This window comes from Haliotis rubra, unplaced genomic scaffold (genome assembly GCF_003918875.1).
Source record: "Haliotis rubra isolate DU_JTF1 unplaced genomic scaffold, ASM391887v1 Scf195, whole genome shotgun sequence".
Classification (NCBI taxonomy): domain Eukaryota; kingdom Metazoa; phylum Mollusca; class Gastropoda; order Lepetellida; family Haliotidae; genus Haliotis; species Haliotis rubra.
The window spans coordinates 1,196,092-1,221,604 of record NW_025765947.1 but is presented as its reverse complement, the minus strand read 5'-3'; the positions used below and the strand labels follow the sequence as shown (position 1 = coordinate 1,221,604).

General features: G+C 38.6%; 2 protein-coding genes and 1 long non-coding RNA gene across 3 annotated transcripts; 2 read left to right on the top strand and 1 right to left on the bottom strand.

The window, feature by feature from the left end:
• The first annotated feature begins 263 nt into the window (after positions 1 to 263).
• LOC124274855 lies at positions 264 to 6,209 on the top strand. Its single transcript, XR_006898057.1, has 2 exons — positions 264 to 3,057; positions 3,185 to 6,209. It is a non-coding gene; the product is annotated as an uncharacterized LOC124274855 (long non-coding RNA).
• Positions 6,210 to 8,009: 1,800 nt separating this feature from the next.
• On the bottom strand, positions 8,010 to 16,229 carry LOC124274852 (lanC-like protein 3). Its single transcript, XM_046710218.1, has 4 exons — positions 15,617 to 16,229; positions 13,835 to 13,958; positions 12,510 to 12,728; positions 8,010 to 11,716 (listed from the first exon to the last, which is right to left on the bottom strand). The coding sequence occupies exons 1-4, from the start codon at positions 16,148 to 16,150 to the stop codon at positions 11,352 to 11,354; spliced, it is 1,242 nt and encodes a 413-aa protein (XP_046566174.1). The 5' UTR covers positions 16,151 to 16,229; the 3' UTR covers positions 8,010 to 11,351.
• Positions 16,230 to 18,451: 2,222 nt separating this feature from the next.
• On the top strand, positions 18,452 to 24,207 carry LOC124274853 (novel acetylcholine receptor chaperone-like). Its single transcript, XM_046710219.1, has 3 exons — positions 18,452 to 18,592; positions 20,024 to 20,159; positions 21,901 to 24,207. Exons 1-3 carry the CDS (start codon positions 18,482 to 18,484, stop codon positions 22,140 to 22,142), a joined length of 489 nt encoding a protein of 162 aa, XP_046566175.1. The 5' UTR covers positions 18,452 to 18,481; the 3' UTR covers positions 22,143 to 24,207.
• Positions 24,208 to 25,513: the final 1,306 nt, after the last annotated feature.

Genomic DNA, 25,513 nt, shown 5'->3' with positions numbered 1-25,513 from the left:
GAACAACCTTCTGCATTTGGCTTCTGGTTGAAGATAACACAGGGCTCCAGATACTTTTTTCAACATCAGGAGTGAGTAGTACTCTTTATATTTTCAATATAGGAGTACTGGAAAAACTAAAAGTACATTCAGAGTACTGAATGGAATCTTGTGTTTCGTTTCATATATGCACCACAACATTGCTACTCTTGTGTAAACAGGTCAGTAAACAATAAAACAATACCTTTTCAGATAAATATGTCTGTAAATCATTCTCAGACCGTACACCATTGCTGTGGTGCGTATCTGCAACGTTTTCTAAATTAATTCCTACCATATAATGTATATTTTTTATCCGTACATACGCCGATACGGCCTTTATCTGGAGCCCTGATAAGAGTTTCCTTCATTCCTTCTTGGGGGCATTGGATTGGTGCATCACTGTGAAAATTCTGCGATGATTTACTAGCCACTAGATTATTTCTGACATGGACACCTTTGTTCAGGTACTACTTAAAAGAAATTAGAAAACACCTGATTTTTGGTCAAAAGTTGTCATGTCATGACACATGAACTAAAGTCATGGAAAACATGAATTCTCGTAGAATAAATCATGAATAAATGTCATGTCATGACACAACTATAGCCATGAAGAAATTAGGTTTTCCTGAACTCCTTTTGGGTAGTATATTTACTTCTTTCATCCAGCAGAAATCTAACAATCACATTTGTTGATGTAAGTACTTCCTTGGCTGTTTCAAAGCCAATATAGTGTATTGATAGGAATCCACCGAGTATTAGGGTAACTGTGTTTTAATGCTGATCTTTTCAAACTGCATTTACTCATGAAGCAAGATTCATATCAACAATTTGGTCAATATTAATGTGCATTTTGGGTATATCAAGCCTGTTTCTTTGCAGTGTGTATGAACCTGTAATATATTTTAAAATATACCACTGATATTACAACTAAATCTTGTCAATTTTTATGATATATACTACTCTAACAAGAAGCACTTGATTCTTTCATATTTCTATGGTTCGTTTGTCTTGCCAATTCAAACTATTGTAAATGAAAGAATTCAGCCATTGCAGAGTAACTAGGAAAATGAAAGAATTAGGTGGTCCTTGATCTTATGTGGTGTAATTAAGCTATCGGTAGAATGTTGTTAGTTGGTTTGGGTCTGATCGGAGCATGCAAGTTACAAGAGTCAGTGATGGAATGTCAAAATGAAAATTCAAGGTCCAGAATGTTTTTTAATATCTACACCATGTGGATTTGCTTCCAGATTTAAGTAAGGTTATTTATTGCATATTGACCTGTGACATTGAATAGAACCTGCAGCTGGTCAGTGTACAGGGCAAACTCGGCTTCCATAGTCTCACTGGTGGCCAAAGAAGCATGCATTATTTCTGTAAAAGTAAATTGTAGAGAAAAAGTATTATTTCAGCTCTGATTTCTTTTTGTCATTTTTTGACAACTTGTAGGATGAACTGTGAGTGCAGATTTGCATGTTAAAGACTTTTGAATACAGTAAGCTATGTTTATTACGACCATGATTATAACGAACTAATAGATGTAACCAACCTGGGGGTGGTGGGATAGTCTAGTGGTTAAAGCGTTTGCTCATCACAGCGAAGACCCGGGTTCAATTCTCCACATTGGCAAAATGTGTGAAGCCCATTCTTGGTGTCCCCTGCCATGATATTGCTGGAATATTGCTAAAAGTGGCGTAAAACCAAACTCACTCACTCACTATGACTAACTGGGTTTTTTCCTGACCATTTTCTTTATCTTTTAGTTGAAATGCGTATAATAAACTACAGTTAATATGACCTGAAATGAGTGGTATTTGGAGTTTTGTTTGTTTTAAACATAGCTTACTGTAATCAGCATCATTTGAAACTTCTTGTTTTGTTTATTTTCATGTGAAATTTCATTTATATCAGAGCTGAGCTTAGGTTAAAAAAAATGAAAATTGTTAATGAGGCAAATTGTGTTCTGGGAACTCACTGTGTAAGTACAATGGAAGTCTGAACAAGGAACCATTTCTTCACCAATGTTACCATTTCAGAATGGTTAAATATTGTTAGGGTTGCAATGTATCTCTGCAATTTATTTACAAAGTTAACTTACCAACTGCCAAACAGCCTGCAACAGTCTTCATTCTGGTCGTATTAGTGTCTGTTTAGAATTTGTATCCATAATTTATATTGTCCGTTTTTCATGTTCATTGTTATTCTGTAAATGGTAAGAAACTATGTCATGTTGTGTACCTTGATATTACAGAGTATATTTGGTTTGTTTCAGATATTTTATAAGGATATTTTTTGAACTCGAAATAACCCTCAAATTAATTTTGTGAGACCTGATTTTTATGGTAGCAAAATCCAGTGGCATTTTTCATGGGTATTTGACTGTAACTGCCAAGAAATGAGTGAGATGTAGTGGAAATGGTTTGTTGATGTTGTGTAAGCACTTCTGTATTTAAAGGAGTTCTTTAGGGCATAATAAAACTGCCCTTGACCTTTCTATTTACTTTTTGTTAGCAATATGACACATGCATTATTAATATGACCATGTATTCTGTAAATGACTTTTGCTAAGAGATGTCATTGACATTAAAATGGAAAGCATTCAGGGTTTGCCGCAGGAACTTTTAAGCCTTGAATGTTTATATCGGACGAGAATTATATATAACAGCATGTTTCACTTCACTTTGGGAAGACAGGTTTACATGAAACAGAATTATCATTAATGTCAAAATTTAATTCTAGATGTGATTGGAATTGCAGCACTAACTTTATGTCAACACTTGTCGAATGGGTTTGGACCAAAATTCTATTGGCCAGGTCTGACACTGTCTAATTTTGAGTATCTAGTGACATCTATCTATGGTTATGTGTCAACCAATCACGTCGTCTAATAATGTATCATTTGATCATGATAACTGATGCAGTATGATATGAGAGGCTTCCCTCTGGTTTCCACGGTGATCAGTAACCTTGTCTGACATCATAGAGGGAGGTTTTAAAGACCATTATGATCCCAAGCAGTCTGACATCCTATAGAGCGAGGTTTTAAAGACCATTATGATCCCCACATGGGCACAATGTGTTAAGCCCATTTCTGGTGTCCCCCACCGGATATTGCTGGAATATTGCTAAAAGCGCATAAAACTCAACTCATCAGTCATGATTACAGTCGTGAAGACACTTTCCAGTGGATGAGATGATTACAGTCAGTGGCTTTGATGATGATGTACCGTCATCATTTATCATTGCTCATGACATTTATCACTGGTATAGCTACTTAGTGATATTCTGGAGGTGCTTGTTTTCTCCAAAAATGTAGCTGTTTAAGATAAACACAAGCCTGAAATGATGGACAAACTAGCCCGATTCAACCAAAATGGATTGTGAAATGATCCAGACCTGGGTCCCAATCAACAAAGTATTCATAGTGTTACGAGCTATCGTAACTCAATAGTTTATCATAGGATTAAAATTGATGTAGTGCTTCGAATGCTTTGTGGATGGGGACCTTGATTACATTTATTCATAGAGGGCGTTGGGGTAGCCTAACAGTTAAAGCGTCCGCTCGTCACGCTGAACACCTGGGTTTGATTCCCCACGTGGGTACAATGTCTGAAGCCCATTTCTGGTGTCATCCGCCGTGATATTGCTAAAAGCGGTGTTAAACCATACTCACTTACTACTGAAAATGACACTAACATCTAAAACAAGTGTAAACCTTAATGTATATTGGTCTATAAAATCTGTGTAATCTAAAAAAGAACATTCAAGGCTTATGTGCTCCTGTTATTATTTGAGGCTTTATTTTTGACTTGGTTTAAACACACATTAAGTCCTGCTATAACATGAACACGGAACAAACTTCCTATAGGATTCATTGACTTCTCTGTGGGGAGGAACTGTTTTGCTAATTTATTAAATTTGCCATTTAATGCTTCCAGTATTTGATTTTACAAATTATATTTTTTGGCAGTATGGACAGACTTCAGCTGGAATATATTTTCATGTGAACATTTACAGAATAAAAGCATATATGCTGTCCTGGATTCCAAGATGAATGGTTAATGCTAGTGATGTAAGCAGTGCATCTTTACGAAGTATTTTTTAAAACAATTTGCTGAAACATATCGTCAGAACGACATCTATTTTTCTTTCATCCAATTACCAGTCTACATGTTATATATTGTTTGTTTTATTCTCAGTTTGTTAAAACGTATCCTCACTGTTAAAAATATATTTTAGTTGACTCTACTTCTTTTGAAGCAGTGTCTTGTTTACACAGTGGTCTGTAGTTTGGACTAACTGTTTATTTTGAGTGCAGAGATAGTCCAGTCGAAGGAAGGAACCTAATTCTATCTACACCTGAGGCTTTTGGGGCGATGGGGTAGCCTAGTGGTTTAGGTGTTTGCTTGTCACGCCGAAGACACGGGTTCGATTCCCCACATGAGTACAATGTGTGAAGCCCATTTCTGGTGTCCCCGCCCTGATATTGCTGGAATATTGCAAAAAGCAGTTTAAAACTAAACTCAATCACTCACAAAGGGTCACATGTTACCCATACCAACTTTTATTAATGACAAAGAAGTGAGATTTGGTGCTTTCACTGAAAGGTTGAAAACAAAGGTCCCGAGTATCCAATGGTTGTCATATGAGCCAGTGAGGGAGGATTGGGTGGTAAGTTTTGGTTTCCATGGCACCTGTACTGTCATTGGTCTAGACGGACTGACAGTGATACAGTTGAGATGCTGTGGTAATACTTATCCTCAAATGTAGAAGGTTCCCGCCTCCTATGTATCGGTCATCTGAGCACTTTAATTGCAGTTACAGGAACGTGTGGCATCTCTATTTTGTTTGCTTCATGGAACAGGAATACATTCATAAGTAAATTGTTGATATGCTTGTTTTTGCATTTCAGTCTCGTTTTGGGTTTTTTGGTTGTTGTTTTTTCAATTAAGTACTTAAATATATCAACATAATGATTTGGTGAAAGGTCTTTCACAAGTTTCAGAGTCAGGAAGGAGGCTTATGATTTATGAATGTCTTTTTTTTTTCATGATTGAATTACATGTCAGTGAAAGATGCCACATGATGAACTGCCATGTCTAATTTGATCCATGAAGCAGACGACAATGAAAATGTTATTATTAGTTTGTTATGATTCTATTACATAAAGTTTCATGCGTATGGATACTTTGATTTCATTCATATCAGGATAGCACCAGCCCTTATTATCTTAAGTTATTTTCAGTCAAAAAGACAATGCAGATTTCATTTCAATATGTTGCAAATGACGGAGCATATTGGTCAGAATAGGACTAATTTTATCCTTATTTCATGTTATAAATATTCAAACAACTCATGTTTTGAATTTGATGTTTCATTCAACTTCGGTAAATTCAAATCTTCTATGCGTTTCCTAATATATCTAGTGCGGATATCGTCTATTAAAGATGTGCTTGCTTGCTAACAGGATTAGGATACCTGAAGTTGATGCACATCAAAGTCAACACATGATTGTCCGAGCCAAACGTTTACCTGTATGTGAAGATTTCTGTTGACGTAAAAATGTCCAAGGATGTAGTAACTGAGAGTCAGTGGTGCAGGTGCTTGTTTTAGTTCTGTTTCTGCATGTCCAGAATCTGTATCCATGGCAACTTAAATAATGCCTGTTTCATACAATGTATATTTTGGCCACTGTATAATCGATACTCTTTCATCAGCAGTAAAATTAATTAATGCATGCTGTTAGTAAGATAAGTTGTCAGTTTATCTTCATAAGAATTCGACTCCTGATTGTAGATCCAAGACTGGAGAGTTTGAATTAGACATCACTCAACAATTTCGAACTGAGACAGGGTGGGGAAAGGTGCCATGTAATCTTCACATATCATCCAGTACATCTGAGGGGCATGGATTGGGAGAGGTTTCTGGGCAGGAACAGGACTAAGGCACTCTACTGTAGTACCAGGGTGGAGATTGCCTGCCTTAGTAGTGTTATCTGTTTTGTGATACTCGTTATATGCTTCTACTATTGTTTCGTGTGTTGCTGCCGTCACCGCCGTTTTCCTTTAAGTGGTCCTGATATCCGAAAGTGGGCGTGGCACAGTGAGGGTGTATCAGCTGCCTATGCTCTTGTGTACGCCCAGGCCCAAACAGTCAAAATAAAGGGCTTTGTGCTCAGGTGCAAAAAGTGATTCCATCTTTGTTTTTCTTTCTTTAAAAAAAGATAAAGTAAAATGGGTTCTCAAATTGGTTTCAAGATTATCACAGTTATATAGCTGTGTATGTGTGTGCTGACCTGCTTGTTCTAGTCTTGACAAATGCCAGTTTTATTGTGCTTGCACACTGATAAACTTTGCCACAGGTTACCATGACCACCCCGTTGACACATTTACTGACTCCAAGACAACCAGTCCTTGATTTATCAGCTTAATGCCTAGAACCAGGCAGGGTAATAAGTAGCACCATCTTTAAACGTCTTTGGTGTGACGAGGCCAGGATGGAACCACCAATCTCCTGCTCTCCTGACAGATACTCTGTCCTACAGACCATGGAAACAGTCTTTTCAAAGACTGGGTTGTTGAAAAACCTCATCAATATACACTATGTTCCTCTGTCACCTTCTGTGTGTTGTAAGAGTGACATATTTTTAGCCAGGCTATTAGATAAGTTTTATGTAAGACTAAAATAACTCCAATGGCTACTAAGATGATGGGGTAGGCCAGTGGCTGATGCATTCACTCGGCACGACGATTACCTAGGTTCTCCTAGTCTATCTCACAGTCCCTGAACCACATTAATTTCCCTACTGCAGTGCTGTACTAAAGCCCTAAATGAACCAAGTCTATATTTCCTCAGGTTCTGAATATCTGGTCTCCCTAGGGCTCCTTTTCAATATAAATGGGCTTGTTTGTTACTATCAAAATTATATATATTCAGAGACTAAGCCTTAGTCTAAGGTTCCCCATATGGATAAAAATTTGTTAAGTCCACTTCTGGTGTCCCCCGCTGTAATATTGCTAAACCATACACACTCATTCCCTATGACTACTATTCAGGGAATATACTTTGACGAACTGCCTGCTGTGGAGTTGTAAAACTGACAATGCATAAGAAATGCCAATTAAGCTGAACATTCTTTGTTGACTTGTTGGATTCCATCCCACTTGAATAGGGATGTGGCTTGATTTCTAGGTTAAGAGAATGTGTGCTCATAAGTGATGTAGGAACATAGTATATACAAGGTGCAGACGAAGTGTCTGGTAATTACTAATTCTCGCTCATTCTAACTAATGGGGGTGACCTAAACCCTGCAAAGATGCAGAGCTATGTGTTTGAGCCATGGATCATCTGGTCTTGGGTTCAAATCCCAGGTTCACCCCCAAGATCCTTGGTGTGTCTACACCATACTGTGCTTGAGGGGTTTTTGGGGGTAAAGATTCCATGATTACATCTTATTTGTGTTTTTCACTCACATAGGCTGGCTTGTCATCTGATGAACTTAAAGCCAGAAATATTCCTAAGTGGTATATACAGGAATCGGGTATTAAAGTCTTCAGCATGTATAGTGAGCTTGTAGTCAAGACTGTAGTAACAGCAGCAGAGTGAGTGAGTGAGTATGGTTTTAGCAATATTCCAGCAATATCACGGCAGGGGACACCAGATATGAGCTTCACACATTGTACCCATGTAGGGAATCGAACCCGGGTTCTTCAGTGTGACCAGCGAACGCTTTAACCACTAGGCACCCCAGTGCCCCAGTAACAGCAGTAGAATAAGGTGAGGTGTATTGAGTTTCACACTGTGCTCAAGATCATTGCACTAACAGAGTGCATGCACCCAGTGTCCAGACTAGTGCTGGGCGCCAACTCGGGACACGTGCTGACCAATCCTTGTGTCCCTTTAGTGCCAAGCACCAGGCAAGGTAACAACAAGTACCCTCTTTCAAATCCAAGCTCAGGGGCTGCCTAATTAGCTGACACAACAAAACAAGATTTCATCTGAGTTGTTTAATCATTAACATGGACATTAAAACAGCCCATTTACTTGGGACTTAAACAACAAGAAAGCAAGACACTTCAAAGGTATCATTATCATCAGATCATTTCCATAGACATTCCATAAAGCAAAATTAGCTGAACAATGTCACCACAACTAATTTGTTCATATTTTGTCTTTCTTACTTCCAAAATATTTGTGACTAATTCATATTTACAATCCTGCATGTTATGTCGCTGGAAATGAAGCAAGGATTCTTCGCAGCATGTCAATAACTGCAGTGCTACATGTTCATGAATTCAAGTAACATCGTAAAGCTACACACGTGCCTCCAGAAGTCAATCTGTGTATACCGGTAACGATAAACACTAAATGGAATTGCCTCAAGATGATATACTATGACCTCCCATGTTGATATACTGGAAGTGGCAAAATGCAAAGGGTCTGAAAACTTACAATGAGAGTAACTTAAGTTTACAGATTAATCATTACAAAATACAATAACTAATGATCAATCAGAAATATAATCTGGGGAAAAATACTTATTTTCTTATTTTCTGAAGTTATGAAACAACACTGAGATTACTGTCACGATTTCCATAAAATAGTTACAAAAAGTCACTGAATGTGCAGTTTGACACAGTCTATCACTGATGTAAGAAACAAAATCTGCTGATGCAATATCACAGAAAATAATAATACAGTCAAACAAACCCTGTATTGAGTATTTATAAAATAGGTTAAACGGTTGACCATCTTGATCATAAAAACAAATACTAAGTGAAATAAAACATAACCAACTATAAATTCTTTTCATGTACACGTGACCAGTGTTCATTTTTCATAAAATCATAATAATTTGCATACCGGCCTTCATAGTTAAGCGATTTAGGTTGTGGGAGTGGCATTCATTCACCTAAATTGAGGTGGCATTCACTAACTAAGAATTGCATATCATGATGAGACTTCAGAGTTAGACACATTTTCTACAACTGATTTGACAAGCATCTTAGTTTTGAAAACGTCTTGCGTTTGCATCAACGGAAACAAGGAAATCGAGCAGTGAAAGTCAGTCAGGAATCACTGTAGAGCATGCTGTTCTGATATGGCATTGTATATCATATGACAACACTGATATCAAGAAAAGGATCGATTACTAACAGGACTGGTCTAAGATATTTAAAAATGACGTCCCTAAACCATGTAGTGATATGAAACTCATAAGGCATATATTTAATCGAATCCATCATGTTATATTGACAAACAGTAAAAATTGTGATATTTGTCCTGTGAGGTAATTCTGAGCTACCCCTTTTGCGACAGACAGTTCATAAGTGAACTTTAACCTCAAGGCCACAGATATGTCACCTATTTTCTGCCTGCAGTATACATGCTATATTATGACAACACTGATAAAATCTTAATTGTTCGCCAGTCTTGAACCAAACCTTCAGCTGAAAACCTATCCGCACATACTGAGTGAGTACAGTTCTACGCCACTTTTAGCAATATTCCAGCAATATCATGGCAGGGGGACACAAGAAATGGGCTTCAGATTATATTCATGTGGGGAATCGAACCTGGGTCTTCATCACGACGAGCGGATGCTTTACCCATTCAGCTACCCCAACGCCCCACTTACATTTTTAGCTATGTACATCCATTTTAAATTTTGAAAATCACTTGTACATCAAGAATAGAATTAGATCTCCAGTCACAGTCACAAAGATACTAAATACATTGAATTTTTATCTTGAAATTCAACTGAAGTTTTTTCAATGAATCACATGATCACACAATTCTCAGCACTAACAACACTTCATGAAAGCACATGAACAATGAATAAGTTCTTATTCAACTATTGCTAGACACATATTTCGCATAACTGTTTTCAAGCAGTAATTTTTTCAAACAGTGTTCACAAAAACATCTTGCTGTCTGTGATTGGATAGATGCTTGTGTTTGTATCTTGACTCCGTGATGTATCGAACTCAAAGGTTTTCCCACAACAGGTTAAGGAAAGAAGTCAACTGTCATTTACATGCTCCATAAGTGAGTGAGTAAGTGAGTTTATTTTTTTGCCACTTTTAGCAATATTCCAGCAATATCACAGCAGGGGACACCAGAAATGGGCATCACACATTGTACCCATGTGGGGAATCGAACCTGGGTCTTCAGCTTGACGAGTGAACGCTTTAACCACTGAGCTACCCCACCGCCCCTGCTCCATAAGCAATATTCATTAAATGTGTAAAAATATAGTGAAGCCGTGATACGATATAGATCTTCATAATATGGATGTGAAATGATTCGTATCCAAATACAGTACCGGTACTTCTTTTTCATATTTCAAAGTCATATTCTATCCCTTTTGCAGGAAAATCACAACCCTGAATCATTTGTTTTCACATTTCAGATAGTTTGTTTTCAAAATTCAGATACTAAAGATGTGATATTGTAGCTATGGGCACTGTGAGGATTCTATCTATAGCTGACCAGGGATCAATCACACCAGCCAGCACACAGCCACAAGCATTGGTGATGATTATTTTATTCACAATACATTTGCAAAGTATTTCTAATGTTCTAATGACTGTACCATCAGTGCCATTTTTGTTCGCTGTCTCGTCTGAGATAGCATAGCCATCCAAAATGAATGTTGGCACCTTACTTTCTTCCATCCAGGATCTGTCCTTTCTCTTCTATAGTTTCCACTACTCTAACCTCTTTACTTTTACTCGTCTACTTTACAAACCTCCTCAGTGCCTAATTGGTCCTAATTGTCCCAGTAGCAAATTAGTTACCACCTTACTGACGAGGCTAATTGATCTTAATTGGTCACACCAGTTGTCCCAAATTTGGCAGTGAGATACAACACCTGCATGGTCCAGTGCACAACAGACTGCCAAAAATGGGAAATCATCTGACCAGGAAATGCTACAGAATCTGCATTAACAGTTTCAGGAGTTATAAATTGATGCATTGTATCGTGAGCCTTGTAGTATAACATGGAGTGCTGTATCAGTACTCACAAGGCAATACTAAGAGAACACGGATTTAAAGAACAAATGCAATACAGTTAAGATAAATTCACAAATTCATAAAGTTCAACAAACACTGACAACACTATACATATACAATCTACTAATTGGTGGCCAGAACAGTTTTAACATTGCCTGATATCAAACTCATTTGGTTTTCCTCAAGCTTAAGCTGCCTTTACACAAGCCATGGTCTCACTAACAAGTCAACAAGATGCAGACAAAATTGCTGATAATGGGTAGCATGGCGTGTTTAACCGTGAAAGCACTGGATAAGGTTGGAATAAGCTGTATGTTTTAAAACACATCAAAGAGGGGGAACTCTGCTGATTCCGGCTGGGTCAAGTCTGCCAGGTAGCAGACAGTACCAGCCCATCCTTCGTACAAACTGTATGGGCTGTCGGGAACTCTGGCCCCAGACTGGAACTCAGGGGTGTACAGGAACTCCGCAAACTGTTGGGCTCGGTGGAGGAACTTCTTGTGGCCTGTGAGGCGATACAGCAGCAAGAAGACATAGCCACTGCCGGCCACACCGTGGCAGATTCCCGGACCTTTCCGCAGCAATCCTCGCTGCCATGTGACCTCCCCACACCTGACACACGCCTGCAGGTACTTCTCATCACCCCACACCTTGAACGCTCGTACAAACAGGTAGATTATACCTGCAATAAAACATCAATATTCTGGACCACGACATATCAGGCAATTTGTGAACATTCATCACCTTGTCTTTTCTGGTTACCATGACATCTACATCCAAACAATTTGATTTCTTTCTTTGTTGTATAATCCGCACTCAGCAATATTCCAGCTATCTGGCTGTGGTCTGTAAATATTCAAATCTGGACCAGACAATCCAGTGATCGAAATCGTGAGTATTGAGTTACACAAATGGGATACGCTGAAATGGTGAGGCACATTATGCTGACTCCGAGCCGACCAGTCCTTGTTATACCCATTAATGCCGAGCGCCAGGCAGGGACCAACAAGTACCATATTTTCAGTCTTTTGGTATGACGCGGTCAGGGATCGAACCAATGACCTTCCGCTCTCTGGGCAGACTCTCTAACAACTACACCACGGAGGCGGTGATGATGAAATGCATCAACCAAGTCAGCGAGCCTGACCAACCGATCCTTACTGTCGCTTTTATGACAAGCATGGGTTGCTGAAGACCAATTCTAACCTGGATCTTAACAGTTACATCCAGACAGTATTCAAAGGAATAACAGTATTGTTTCTTTGGTTCACTGAAAATTTTATAATCAGGGACTGATGAAATTTAGAACGCTGACATTTTATCAGCTCCAAAACCTATGCATAAATATTTTTATAAACTAATGGTCATTTCACAAAGGATTTACCTAACACAACCTACAAGGGAGGTATTGTATTAGAGAGGGGCTTGAGATGAGATTGGTATGGCCTCATAACATCCCACAGCAACATCCTCACCTGGAGCTCCATGACACCAGTGCACAAGCTCGTCCGAGTCGGGTCGAGATCTTCTCTGTACTTCATCCATGGCAGGAGCGTAGTTGAAGTTGGGCTGCTCCAGAATGAGCATAAAGTCCACTGCCTGTCGGACGTCTCGCTCCGCATCTGCGTTGGAATGGATGAACTGGGGAAAGCTCAGCAACATCTGCAGGATGGAGGAGAGACCGTGGGCAGCACCTACACAGGTAGAATAACATTTAGTGATAAATAACGTCATCAAAATATATGCATCTACCAAGGCCAAATAAAATTGTGGGTCCGATTACACCTTTTTAAAATTTAGGGTAGGTAGGTAGGAATTCTATTTTTTTTACTTTTTTTTTTAGAAGTAAAGTATGAGGTGAGGTGAGGTGAAATTGGGTTTAATGTCGTGCTTGAGAGTATTTCACTCATATGACGACGTGCATGCGTGTGTATGTGCGGCTGCTTGTACTAGCCCAGACTGAAGCTGGTTTTATAGTGCTAGCCCACTGAGATACCATGCTGCAGTGAAGCATGAATACCCCACTCAGACACATTATACTGACCCCGAGCCGACCAGTCCTTGATGTACCCATTAATGCCGAGCGCCAGGCAGGGACCAACAAGTACCATATTTTAACATCTTTTGGTATGACGCGGTCGGGGATCGAACCCGCGACCTTCCGCTCTCAGTAAAGTATGAACTAATAACACATTTATCAATCTATAATTGTTTATTCAATCAAGCTTGTGGCCATTATGTCGATTTTCTCTATCAGAATGACCGATGTCCATTGGTGCCGGACAAAAACAATGGTATGTGAAAGCTTATTTTATTCATACCTCTTTAAAAAAAAACTACGGTCGGCACCAGAATTCAAGGGTCGGTCGTGTAATCAGAACCACAACATATATTTTTGCCTAATCCTTCTAGACTTGTCTTGGATTCCCTTTCTAAGTTCTTTTCTATGGTGTGAGAGACAGATTACTACACAGGAACCATACAATGAGTGAGTGAGTATGGTTTTACGCCGCTTTTAGCAATATTCCAGCAATATCAGCGGGGGACACCAGAAATAGGCTTCACATATTGTACCCAGGTTGGGAATCGAACCCAGGCTTTCAGCGTGAAAAGCAAACACTTTAACCACTAGGCTACCCCACTGCCCCTGCTAAAACAAAGCAAGTCTTGATCTTTCAAACTAGTGGTTGATAACATGAGCACTGATTATCACCATGGGGCTACAATGACATATTCAGCCAGGTGACATGAATATGACATTTTCTCCTCTGTATTGTTATGTTTGAAGGGGCTAACCTACCTAGATACTCGGTGTCGTAGTAGGCATACATCAGAGGTGAGGCTGATTTATGTCTGCGGGCGTACTGCCTCCCGGACTCAACTATTGCGCTACATATCGCATTCACATCAGTGTCACTCAACACCTGCAACATATGCAATAATACTACAACATTCAGGCCATCAGATAAGGGAGTTAGTTGGTGGGATTGATTTCGAGTGAGTGCAAGAGAATGAGTGACTAGGCATAAGATGGACTGTCTCACAGTCCCTGAACCACATTATTTTCCCCACTGCTTAGAACTCCCTGCAATGCTAAAGCACTATATGAAGCAAAATTTCCCCAGATTCTGAATCTCCCAACTCATTGGGACTCCTTTTCAATTTAAATGGGTTTATATGTTACTATCAATATTCCATATATTCAGGGACTAAGCGTTAGTCTAAGACGGTACCAAGTGGGAGTGGGGAGTCCAAAGTGTTTGACATTACGAGAATGAACAAGGCTATTATACCATTTTCAGTCCAATATTGTTTTATGATTTGGACTAGGCCTAGGACGATTCACTGATGCATCGATGCATCACATTACATTTATGTTTGATACAGCTATTGTATCGTCGACTGGTGTATCAATACAAAACGATACACAACTTTTTTTCAAAACAGTATTATCTTAAACATGTTACAGTACTTATTTAGAGACAAATACGCAAGTATGATGGAGTTACTTGTTTGTTTATTACAATAGTGTTATTGTTAAACATAAATACTTTGAAATAAATCATTTTAAATCTTGATACCATGTCAATCTTTCAAGGTGTATGTATCGTGATACGTATTGTATCGCAGGTAAACTATAGCGATATGTATCGTATCGTGACATAGTGTATCGTCCCAGCCCTAATTTGGACTATTATTAGCTAGGCTTGCTGGAACTAATGTGATTTAACCCAAATCTGGCTTTTTACCAGAGACTGTAGGAGTGTAAGAATGGGCATAACAGCATAAGTGAGTGAGTGAGTGAGTTTAGTTTTACGCTGCACTCAGCAATATTCCAGCTATATGGCGGCGGTCTGTAAATAATCGAGTCTGGACCAGACAATCCAGTGATCAACAGCATGAGCATCGATCTGCGCAGTTGGGAACCAATGACATGTGTCAACCAAGTCAGCGAGCCTGACCACCCGATCCCGTTAGTCGTCTCTTTACGACAAGCATAGTCACCTTTTGTGGCAAGCATGGGTTGCTGAAGACCTATTCTATCCCAGGTCTTCACGGGTCACAGGGTGAGTGAGAACACAAGAGTTAGTGGCCATTAGAGAGTGAGTCTGTGTTGTTTCCACATTGTGCTGTATTCTTGATCAATACTGTCATGCTGATGGTTGAGATGCATTTGATTATGTTTGATAAGAATTGACCATACACAGTAACAAATATTTCAGGATTGCACAATACCTCTCACAATCAGTTGAATGGGAATAACTACATACGGTTTCAGTGCCGGGTGCGGAATATGGACTAGTTTGCCATTTAGGGGTATGTTTCTGTATTTTGACTTTGTTTAGGGTACATTTCTGTGTACAAAAACGGACCTGGGGTACATATCTGTAGTACCTATGCCGACACTACCCTTTCAGCACCACTGAGGCAGTTTGCCTCTAATTCAAAGAAGATTATTGTATTAAAAATAAGATAATGCAATAACATTGCATAACAGACAATGAGTTTCAATAACAGAAATTGTCATATTTAACTGATTGCAATTGGTCTTAAAACTGTCTGATGTTAAAAGCTTATCAACCTTTTGCCCCAACTTTTTATGGAGATTCAGCAGTCCGCAAAGATAGCCCGCTCTTCCCACAAACAGTTCATCTGAGCCACAGGAGAGGTTCTGCTTCTGCACTTCCTTTGCATAAGATGCATATTTTGCTGCATATTCGCCACTGAGTTTTTCATTGCCCATTGAATTTGCAATGAGGCTACCAACAGCATACACCCCACTTTTGCCCAGAATAAATGAGGTGTCAGAATCTCGGCTTCTCTTTCCAGTGGCATACTTCAAAGACACTCCAAAATATTCAAACGCCTGTTCTAATAGTTGTTTTCTCTTCTCTTCAAATGCTGCAGAAGATGCTAGATACCAAAACATATATGCCACTCCAGCATTTCCTACATAGAGACCACCATCACAATTATCCAAATTTGGTGCCATCTTTTCTGAGACTGTCTTCGCCAGCGATTCTGACATTTCTTTCCATTTTGAGGTAGTAAGCACAACCTCCGAGCCTTCCTTAAAGTCTTTTAACCTATTCACGAAATATCTGGATCGGGACATTGCGTCTGCCTGTCACTTCGCGACCAATAGGCTACAATTTCTGGGCTTTGTTCATCGATTTCCGTGAGTGAGTTGCTTTAATGTGGTGACTTCCAAAACTTGGATCGTATAACGAAATTGTTAATGTGGACCAATAAAATGTGCCAAGCAACGAAATGATTATTCATGGTAAGCGTGTAAAGCGATATGACCATCCCTGCTTTTAGGCTATGGAGCCACTGCTAGTTTATGCTGATCCTCATTGAGGTCTTTGATACTTTTTCACGTGCTTTATTCCTGCTTGGGACTAACTATCTTTGAGTTTCCAGTTTTTATCAGGAATAACAATCTGCAGTCGTTTGAATCGTTGGAAAGATATGTTTGTTTTTTAACGCCGCGCTAAGCAATATTCCAGCTATATGACGGTGGTTTGTCTGGAGTCTGGTTCAGATAATCCAGTGATTGACATGATGAGCATCGATCTACGGAACTACGATACGATGACATATTTCATCCAAATAAGTGAGTCGGACCAGCCGATCCCATTAGCTTTGGACTAGCATGGGTCGCTGGGAAACAATTCTAATCCGGATCTAAACAAATTATCATGTTTGATTGGTACACCGATTGTTTGTATATATACCCACTATTGGGGAACCGAGAGGTTGAATATATAACGACTATTGGGGAACCGAGAGGTTGGATATATACCCACTACCCTCCGTGGTGTAGTGGTTAAGGCGTCCGCCTGGAAAGCGAAAGGTCGCGGGTTCAATCCCCGACTGCGTCATAACAAAAGACATTAAAATATGGTACTTGTTGGTCCCTGCCTGGCGCTCGGCATTTATGAGTACAACAAGGACTGGTCGGCTCGGAGTCAGTATAATGTGTCTGAGTGGGGTATTCATGCTTCACTGCGGCATGGTATCTCAGTGGGCTAGCACTATAAAACTAGCTTAAGTCTGGGCTAGTACAAGCAGCCACACATACACATACACAAGCATGCACGTCATCATATTGGCGAAATATTCTCAAGCACGACGTTATACCCAATTTCACCTCACCTCACCCACTACTGGTAAACTGATTGGTTGGACATATACCCACTATTTGGGCACAGAGAGATTGGATATATACCCAGTATTGGTACACTGATTGGTTGTACATATACCCACTATTTGGGCACAGAGAGATTGGATATATACCCAGTATTGGTACACTGATTGGTTGGTTGATATACCCCCACTATTTGGGCACAGGGCATATATACCCAGATTGACACTGATTGGTTGATATATACCCACTATTTGGGCACAGAGATTGGATATATACCCAGTATTGGTACACTGATTGGTTGGATATATACCCAGTATTGGTACACTGATTGGTTGGATATATACCCACTATTTGGGCACAGAGAGATTGGATATATACCCAGTATTGGTACACTGATTGGTTGGATATATACCCACTATTTGGGCACAGAGAGATTGGATATATACCCAGTATTGGTACACTGATTGGTTGGATATATACCCACTATTTGGGCACAGAGAGATTGGATATATACCCAGTATTGGTACACTGATTGGTTGGATATATACCCACTATTTGGGCACAGAGAGATTGGATATATACCCAGTATTGGTACACTGATTGGTTGAATATATACCCACTATTTGGGCACAGAGATTGGATATATACCCAGCACTGGTACTCTGATTGGTTGCATATATATATACCCACTATTTGGATACCGACTGGTAGGATATGCACCCTCTATCATGACACCCAATGGTTGGATATATACCTGATATTCGGACACCCATTATTTTAATATACTAGTACTCATTATTGGGACCATCAGTTGGATGTATTAGTACTCATTATTGGGACCATCAGTTGGATGTATACCCACTCCTGGGAAATTGATTTGTTCGATACATTTACATTACCCTCCATTGTGGTGCGATACATTCAGACATTATGCGGACTACGATAAACACGACTGAACAAGATGTGTATACATCACAAATAACAGTTTAGGAAGGAAAACAGCCAATTTTTGGCAATAACGCAATAACTATTTCTGTATATTTTCATTAACCACTCGAACCCTATAAAAGCTATGAAAAAGAATGAACATGTTAAGAAGGTTTATTCCTAAAGTGTTTGTTGGTTTATTTCCTTGTTGTGCTAGTTTTCTCCGAAATTCGAGAAATATAGTCGGGCTTCACGTCAGGAGACAAGTTTAATGTGAACAGAATCAGTTTTCGTTATTGAATTCCCCCGTTCCAGTTTTTACATCTGTCACCGGAAGTGGCATGTACAGGCTGGTCAGAGCAGACAGCAATGGCTTCGATTGTGTTGCGGGTCATGTCTCTGACTTTGGGACTATTCTTTGTTTTTGTGGGCACGATTAAGCTCACACCGTCGGTTAATGGAGAAATATACAAAGAAATGGTACTTTTTTATTTCAAGTACAAATACCTTTACCAGATTGCCTGCGTTAGGAGCTGATAGTGACAAAGCTATCTGAATACGACATGCAAATATTCATGTGAATTGTGTTTGTCAAGTAACTTGGTGTATTTGTTCGGTGTTTGAGATTGCGAGAGGTTAGAAGTATTTATTTGCTGGAAGAACTGTAGAATATTGTTTGAACCAAAGTATTTCTAATTTTTGTGCGACCAATGCCAATAGTCTAATTGTTTCAACTATTCACAATGATACACATTGTAAAGGCTATTCAGAGAATTATTTCATACGTGATTGACAATGATACCATCTGAGAACATGTTCAGATCTATTTGCTAAATTGCAGTTTGCCAGATGCAGCACTGTCATCAAAACTCTTTTACTTTCCCATTATCATAAATTCTTTTGGGAGAGCTTATACATATGATTGGATTACATGTTTTCAGATGGTAGTGTTTACTCATAACCAGGTGTGTTGCATGACCTACGCATTGGAATTGCTCGGACTTGTGTTTAAGATCCAGATGTCCTTTATAAGTTATTGACTTGTTTTATATCGAGCTGGCTAAAACAATTGCTTAAAACCTGCTTAAAATGGGTCCCTAGGAACTGATGTTGATAGCAAAAGGGTGACGGTGTAGATCAGTTGGTCAGGCAGGGTGACGTGGTTAATTAAATGTCATTGTACCCAGAAGGCATGGATCATTGCTCATAATATCAACCACTCAGTTGTCCATTACAGGCTTGATTATTGCAGTGTGCAGCTATACAACTAACCTATAAACTTTCATGTCTGGTTTGATTGTCCTGCAGCATGTATACTTTCAACACAGTGTTGGGTATTATACAGGATATGTCTACAGCTGTTTTTCATCTTTTTAAATTTCAGAGATTTTGAAAATGAAAGGTTGATGTACAAACTATTTTTATACTGTGATGCACATTTTGGTCCATGGAAAATATTGTATCAAATAATGAAATTAAATATACATTTTCTTGTTAGATGTTTGTTTTCTTCAAGTAGCCATAAAGACTCATATGACCAACCGTCATGTTTTGCTCTATGTTCGAGTTAAGTAAGGTGCTTATCTTGTCTTCTAATATACACTTTCAAATGTCAAACAAAAGTGTTCCTGATTATGTGTTGGTCTAATAAGGTATTGGTGATAATTAATCTTTGTGATAGCTGGTTGTTAACCAGTATTCAACACAACTCTTGAGAAGAGAAAGAGAGAGAAATTGCAGGACTTTTGTTATGGACGATGTCAAAACTATTTCTTTTTACATTAACCATTAGCCTGTCAGTTTGCATCTTCATAGTGTGTTGCAGGTTTAGAGTCTTTGTAATTCAGCAATCATTTATTGTGTTATGAAAGGGTCTTTATCAGTTTATGTAATATTGACTTTATGTTTCAGAGGAAAACATACATTCGAAACTCAAAAGTTTTTCCGCTCGTGAAACAGACCGGATGGAAACCAAATCCCCACACTTACCGGAAAGCTGTGGGGACTGCTGAGGTTGTATGTGGCATTCTTTTGGCATTTGTACCAGGTATGTTAATATTGTTATCAATACCTTTCTGTTTCAGTAACTCTCACACGTAACAGCAGTTTCTCGTCCAATGCTAAAAAGCTAATGTTTCAGAGAACCACCTGTTACTAATTCTAGCGGTGATATTGTTGGTTGATGTGACAGAACAGTAAGGGAAAATTGTCTGACACCATCAAAATGTTGAGTATTAATGATAAGAAGAAATCATGTAACAGATGTTTTCAGGCATTTCTATGTGGATATGTTTGAGTGAGAATAACTGTTTATTGTTGTTAACAACATGGCTACTCTTTTGGAGATTTTTGTGAAGGATAATGATAAAGCTTTGATGCACAGGGGTAGTCAGTTGTGCAGAGTTGCAAACCCTGTATGTGCCAGAAACCTATGACCATAGCTTTCAATTCCATGTTCACCCTTGTTGTGTTTCTAGTTGTGTCCGCACCATACTCATAGGTATCTCTACAGGGTTTTATATCTCTTACCTGCATCTGTCTGATTTTCTCCCATATAAAGCTGACGTGTTGCAATATAACTGAAATTCTGTTCTGAACCAACATCCATCCCTCACTCACTCACCCAACTTTGTTGAAAGCACATCTGTAAATTGTTGAAAATATAAAAAAGGTCATATTTTGTAATATTCCTTCTTGTTTTGATCGTAGAGCAGAGAAGCCTGAATTTTTGTAAGAGGCAACTAACGGGATTGAGTAGTCATGGTCACTGACTTGATTGACACATGTCATCATATCCCCATTGTTTAGCTCGATGCTGATGCTGTTGGTCACCGGATTGTCAGGTCCAGACTTATTTACAGTGGAAGCTGTCAAAACCGGCAGCTGTCCAATCCGGCAAGTTGTCAACACTGGCATAAAATCTCAGTCCCGTCCGTGGCTAGTACATTTATCATCATATAAAAGCTCTGCAATCCGGCAGCTGTCAATTCCAGATCTCGGCATGAAATTAGCCGCCCGAATATGTGTTTATAAAGTAATCAGTGCTGTCTTATCAGGGGTGTGGTTGGATATGTATTGTCACAAATTAATCCTGCGTTGAAACTACATGCTTGCCGACAAAGATAATTTAATCTTAGTTCAATATGGGTATACTTGTACATGTAATTAGTGAGTTGAGAGAAATTGAGAGAACTACGTTATACAACAATGTATATGAGAGTGATAAAACTGGTTCAGTTCTAGTCGTAGGTAACCATGTCAGCTCTACAATCCAGTATGCTGTCTAAAGTGGATCATTTCTTCAGTTCGGATGTGTGCCGGTTTACACAGCTTCCACTGTATTTACAGACCGCCACCAGATAGGTGGAATATTGCTTAGTGTGGCGTTAAACTACAACCAAATGTAAAGCAGAGTTTAACAATGTTAAACATTCACTTTAACACACCTTCCAACCACCTCAGACCCGTGAAGGTCCGGGTTAGAATATTGGCCTCCATTAACCCATGCTTGTCGTAAGAGGCGACTAACGGGATCGGGTGGTCAGGCTTGCTGACTTGGTTGGCACATGTCATCAGTTCCCAATTGCGCAGATCGATGCTCATGCTGTTGATCACTGGATTGGTCCAGACTCGAATATTTACAGACAGCCGCTATATAGCTGGAATATTGCCGAGTGCGGCATAAAACTAAACTCACTCACTCACTCCAACCACCTCGCTCCTAGCATGCACCTGTACTACTAGTAATCCTTTCCTAACTCTGATTCACTTTGTTTTGTTGTTAACAGGTGCCCTGAAGGAAGCAAGCAATGTTGTGCTCTTAACAATCACTGTCAACGACATCTATGCCCACTTTGCTCTCGATGAAGGTTTGGAGAAAATGAGCCCAGCTATCGTGTTTGCACTACTATTGACCTGTCGACTTATCATCTTCCTGCAATCTTTGACTGCAGAACCTAAATCTGTATTTTCCAAGAAAGTTCGCACTGAACAACCTGTAGCTCCACCAGAAGAAAAGAAAGACCAGTGAGGAAAATATTTAGTCAAATACTGTTTGATCTCAAGGTGACATTTTTAAAATCACCAAAACATATAAGTAATTCTACTTTTTACACACACAGGACTCCAATAATCAATAATGTCTTTGAAAATATTGAGATTTGTACGTTAATTGAGATTTTAATGCTGATATACAGATGAAAGGCTGTTGTAAGAGTTTGATATTAAATGAGTGTTTTGTATATCTCTAGTCCTGAGGCCTTTTTGAAACCAGGCCAGAAAATACATTATTTTGTTTTCCAAATACATCTTTGGTGATCTGAATGTGGAAAGTATCCTTCTTTACAGGAACTTGAATGTACGAGAGTAGTAAAACTCTGTTTGTAGAGACGACTGCCAACACACTGAATAGGGGAGTACATTTACAGTATAAACGTTGATTGGGTCTGAATGGTTGAATCTTTGATATGTCTGGTAATTCAACATGCAGCAATGATGTTATCATTGAAAAGTTCCATAGTATGGATTTGGATTGAAATCCCGAACAAGATGTTTGATCTATAGCTTCAAATCATGTCGTGTATACGATCATGAGTGAGACACATTAATACAATGGCATGGCAAATTCCCATCATCAGCATTTCTTGAAGGAAATATTGTAACAAGTATTATTACACTTTGGCAATTTAAAAAAGATTATTACACTTTGGCAAAGTTAAAGTTATAGACCATCCAGGAATCCTTTGAACACTGCCCAGATTGTTATGAGTAATTGAGTAACTAGCATTTAGAGAAGGTATACATTTTATTGTCACGAACAATTTGGGCTGAATTATTTTTTTGAGGTAATGAATTTCTAAATAATTTTGATTCTGTCGGTGGTCTGCAAGACATGAACATGATATATTGCAATATGGTCATGCTCAATATTTGAGACAAATTATGTTTTTATGGCTACAGATTAATTAGTTTTGCCTACAGCATTATGTCCAGTTTCTTGTAAGCCATTGGGTGGAGCTACCTCATGAATGCATTTGTGGAAACTGAAAAACCACAGTACTAGTTCTGGTGTAAAAAAATAAAACTGATAGTGAAAGGATGAACACAATTCGTGTGTTTTGTATTTCAAGCATTTTTAGTAAAATGGGATTTTGAAAAACAGAGCCAATCAGCAAATGTTTCATTCTGCATCTTAATCCACTTGCCGGATGCTTGAAACCAGAATTTGGTAAAAGAAAAATAATTATTCAGTCTATCAAACTAAGCAAAATGTTAATGCTAAAATTTACTTTATATGATGCTAAAAGACAGTTTGGGTCTGGTAGATTCAAAACAGTATTAGATGGACTATTTGGGACATAAGGTTTCGTGAAATCGACAAAGACATTTTATCACTGGGGCAGGGCCAAACTACACATGCAATGGCTAATGATGGTTTCTTTCATGGTTGTTTTATTTGTAATGTTCTAAATTGTTTGTTTATTTGATCTCACACAACATTAATACTCCACCTGTTTGTCATAAGATGTCCACTAGAAGATAAACCCTTTTTCTTCTTTAACAAGAAACTTTCAAACTTGTTTTAGTCTTCAATGTAAGTAAATATTGCTCTGTTAAATAAACCATCATTTTACAATTTATTGCAAAAGCAAATTGAATATTGCGTGTGAAACTTTATATTTCACACAGTGTGTTTTGGTATGCATTTTGTAGATACAATGATGCATTCTCAGTGAAATAGTTTCCTTATATGTATCATTCATGGGAATTATTTTGGAAAACTCAGTTTACCTCTTCTAGCATGTAAATTGCTCTTATTGCTAACCGTCTCCTTTCAATGTATAAAAGCACAATATAACAAACGAAACATCAAAACATTTGTATATGTTGCTGTTAGTAAGTTATTGATACAAAACAGCCATTAAATGGTTTCATAATCACTGCAATGTTTTATCCACAAGCTTTTTAATTGTATTGATGTTCTGGATGAAGCAAATGTCAACCTCGGTTGTCAGGGATGCATTCAAGACATTGATCACATAGCGAGACAAAGCAGTACTTGGTAACCTTTTGGTTGTGTATGCATACAAATAAAATCATGTGAGTATGCTATTAAGAAATAATACTGCTTGCATCATTTTTCTACTCAAGATATTTTCTTACCCTTGATTTCTGTACATGTCAAGGGCAGGCAACTCTACGTAGAAGTTTGTGCCCTTTCATTGCATTGTAATAGGTGAGAAGTTCAGATTCACAATAGCACCATATATTGACAGAAGCCTTGTAAGAGAACAAATAGTTATTTAATTCCATTAATTCTCTTCAGATCTGTGGGGCGGTGGGGTAGCCTAGTGGTTAAAGTGTTTGCTCGCCATGCCGAAGACACAGGTTTGAGTCCCCACATGGGTACAATGTGTGAAGCCCGTTTATGGTGTCGCCCTGCCATGATATTGCTGGAATATCGTTAAAAGCGGCATAAAATTAAACCAACTCACTCAGATTTTCTGAAGTATGATTTGTGACGGTAATGGATTAGTGATGATGACCTTGAATGCATTCCTGGTATACATTCCACAGATACAAGTGTTGTAACTTAGTGATGCTGGTATGTCCACCTAGCAGCTGTCATTGTCTTGTATTGGGAGAAGACAACAAACTTTGTGTCAGTCTTTCAATGACATTAAAGGTGCAGCTGAAAAGTCTTAGACAAGGAGTCAACCATTACAATGCAGGTTTCCTTGAAACAAGTAAATCAAGGTTTGATTTTTGAGATGAGATGTTTGATTTTTGCAGTTAACAAATATGCTTTGCAATAAAATGCTGTTGATGGTGGTGTATCGATGGGTCAGTTACAGTTATTATTTTGTATGTTTTGAATATTTACCTTAGAAGAAATCGTAAGACTCGTATCATGCTTATTGTATTTGTTGTATTAAGCGCTCTGTTCGTTTAAGTGTCTCCTGAACAGCTTCTAAGTTTACACTTGTTAGAGGGTTACACATAGTATGTGATCTGGACTACCACTTGTTATACTTTTGTCATGTATAATGACTACCCGTTGTCATTTTGTGGAAGCTGTGGTGGCTCAATAGGTTAGATCACTTTGTGTGCTGCAGATCATAACCCTGAGTGTATGGGTTCAGATCCCGGATGGGACTCACACAAAACTTTCTAGAAATGTACTTTGCTGAGGAAGTAATCCCAAATATAACATATATGGCTTCTAAGTTGCGTGACTGCATATCACTGAAAATTATAGTCCATATTTTGTTGTATACCAGTATTCTTCATTCCTTACAGAAAACAGCAGCGGAGTCATTTTTGCTCTGGGCACTTATTACAGTGAATACAATAAGACAATAATTACATACATAGAAAGGTACATAGATGTAGCATATAAAT

Excerpts from the sequence above, each read along its gene's own strand:
- LOC124274852 (XM_046710218.1), bottom strand. The coding sequence starts at position 16,150 with ATGTCCCGATCCAGATATTTCGTGAATAGGTTAAAAGACTTTAAGGAA. Across the intron at positions 12,729-13,834 it reads CTACGACACCGAGTATCTAG|GTGCTGCCCACGGTCTCTCC; the intron begins GTAGGTTAGCCC and ends CTACCTGTGTAG. Across the intron at positions 11,717-12,509 it reads CTGGTGTCATGGAGCTCCAG|GTATAATCTACCTGTTTGTA; the intron begins GTGAGGATGTTG and ends GTTTTATTGCAG.
- LOC124274853 (XM_046710219.1), top strand. The coding sequence starts at position 18,482 with ATGGCTTCGATTGTGTTGCGGGTCATGTCTCTGACTTTGGGACTATTC. Across the intron at positions 18,593-20,023 it reads GAGAAATATACAAAGAAATG|AGGAAAACATACATTCGAAA; the intron begins GTACTTTTTTAT and ends TTTATGTTTCAG. Across the intron at positions 20,160-21,900 it reads TCTTTTGGCATTTGTACCAG|GTGCCCTGAAGGAAGCAAGC; the intron begins GTATGTTAATAT and ends TGTTGTTAACAG.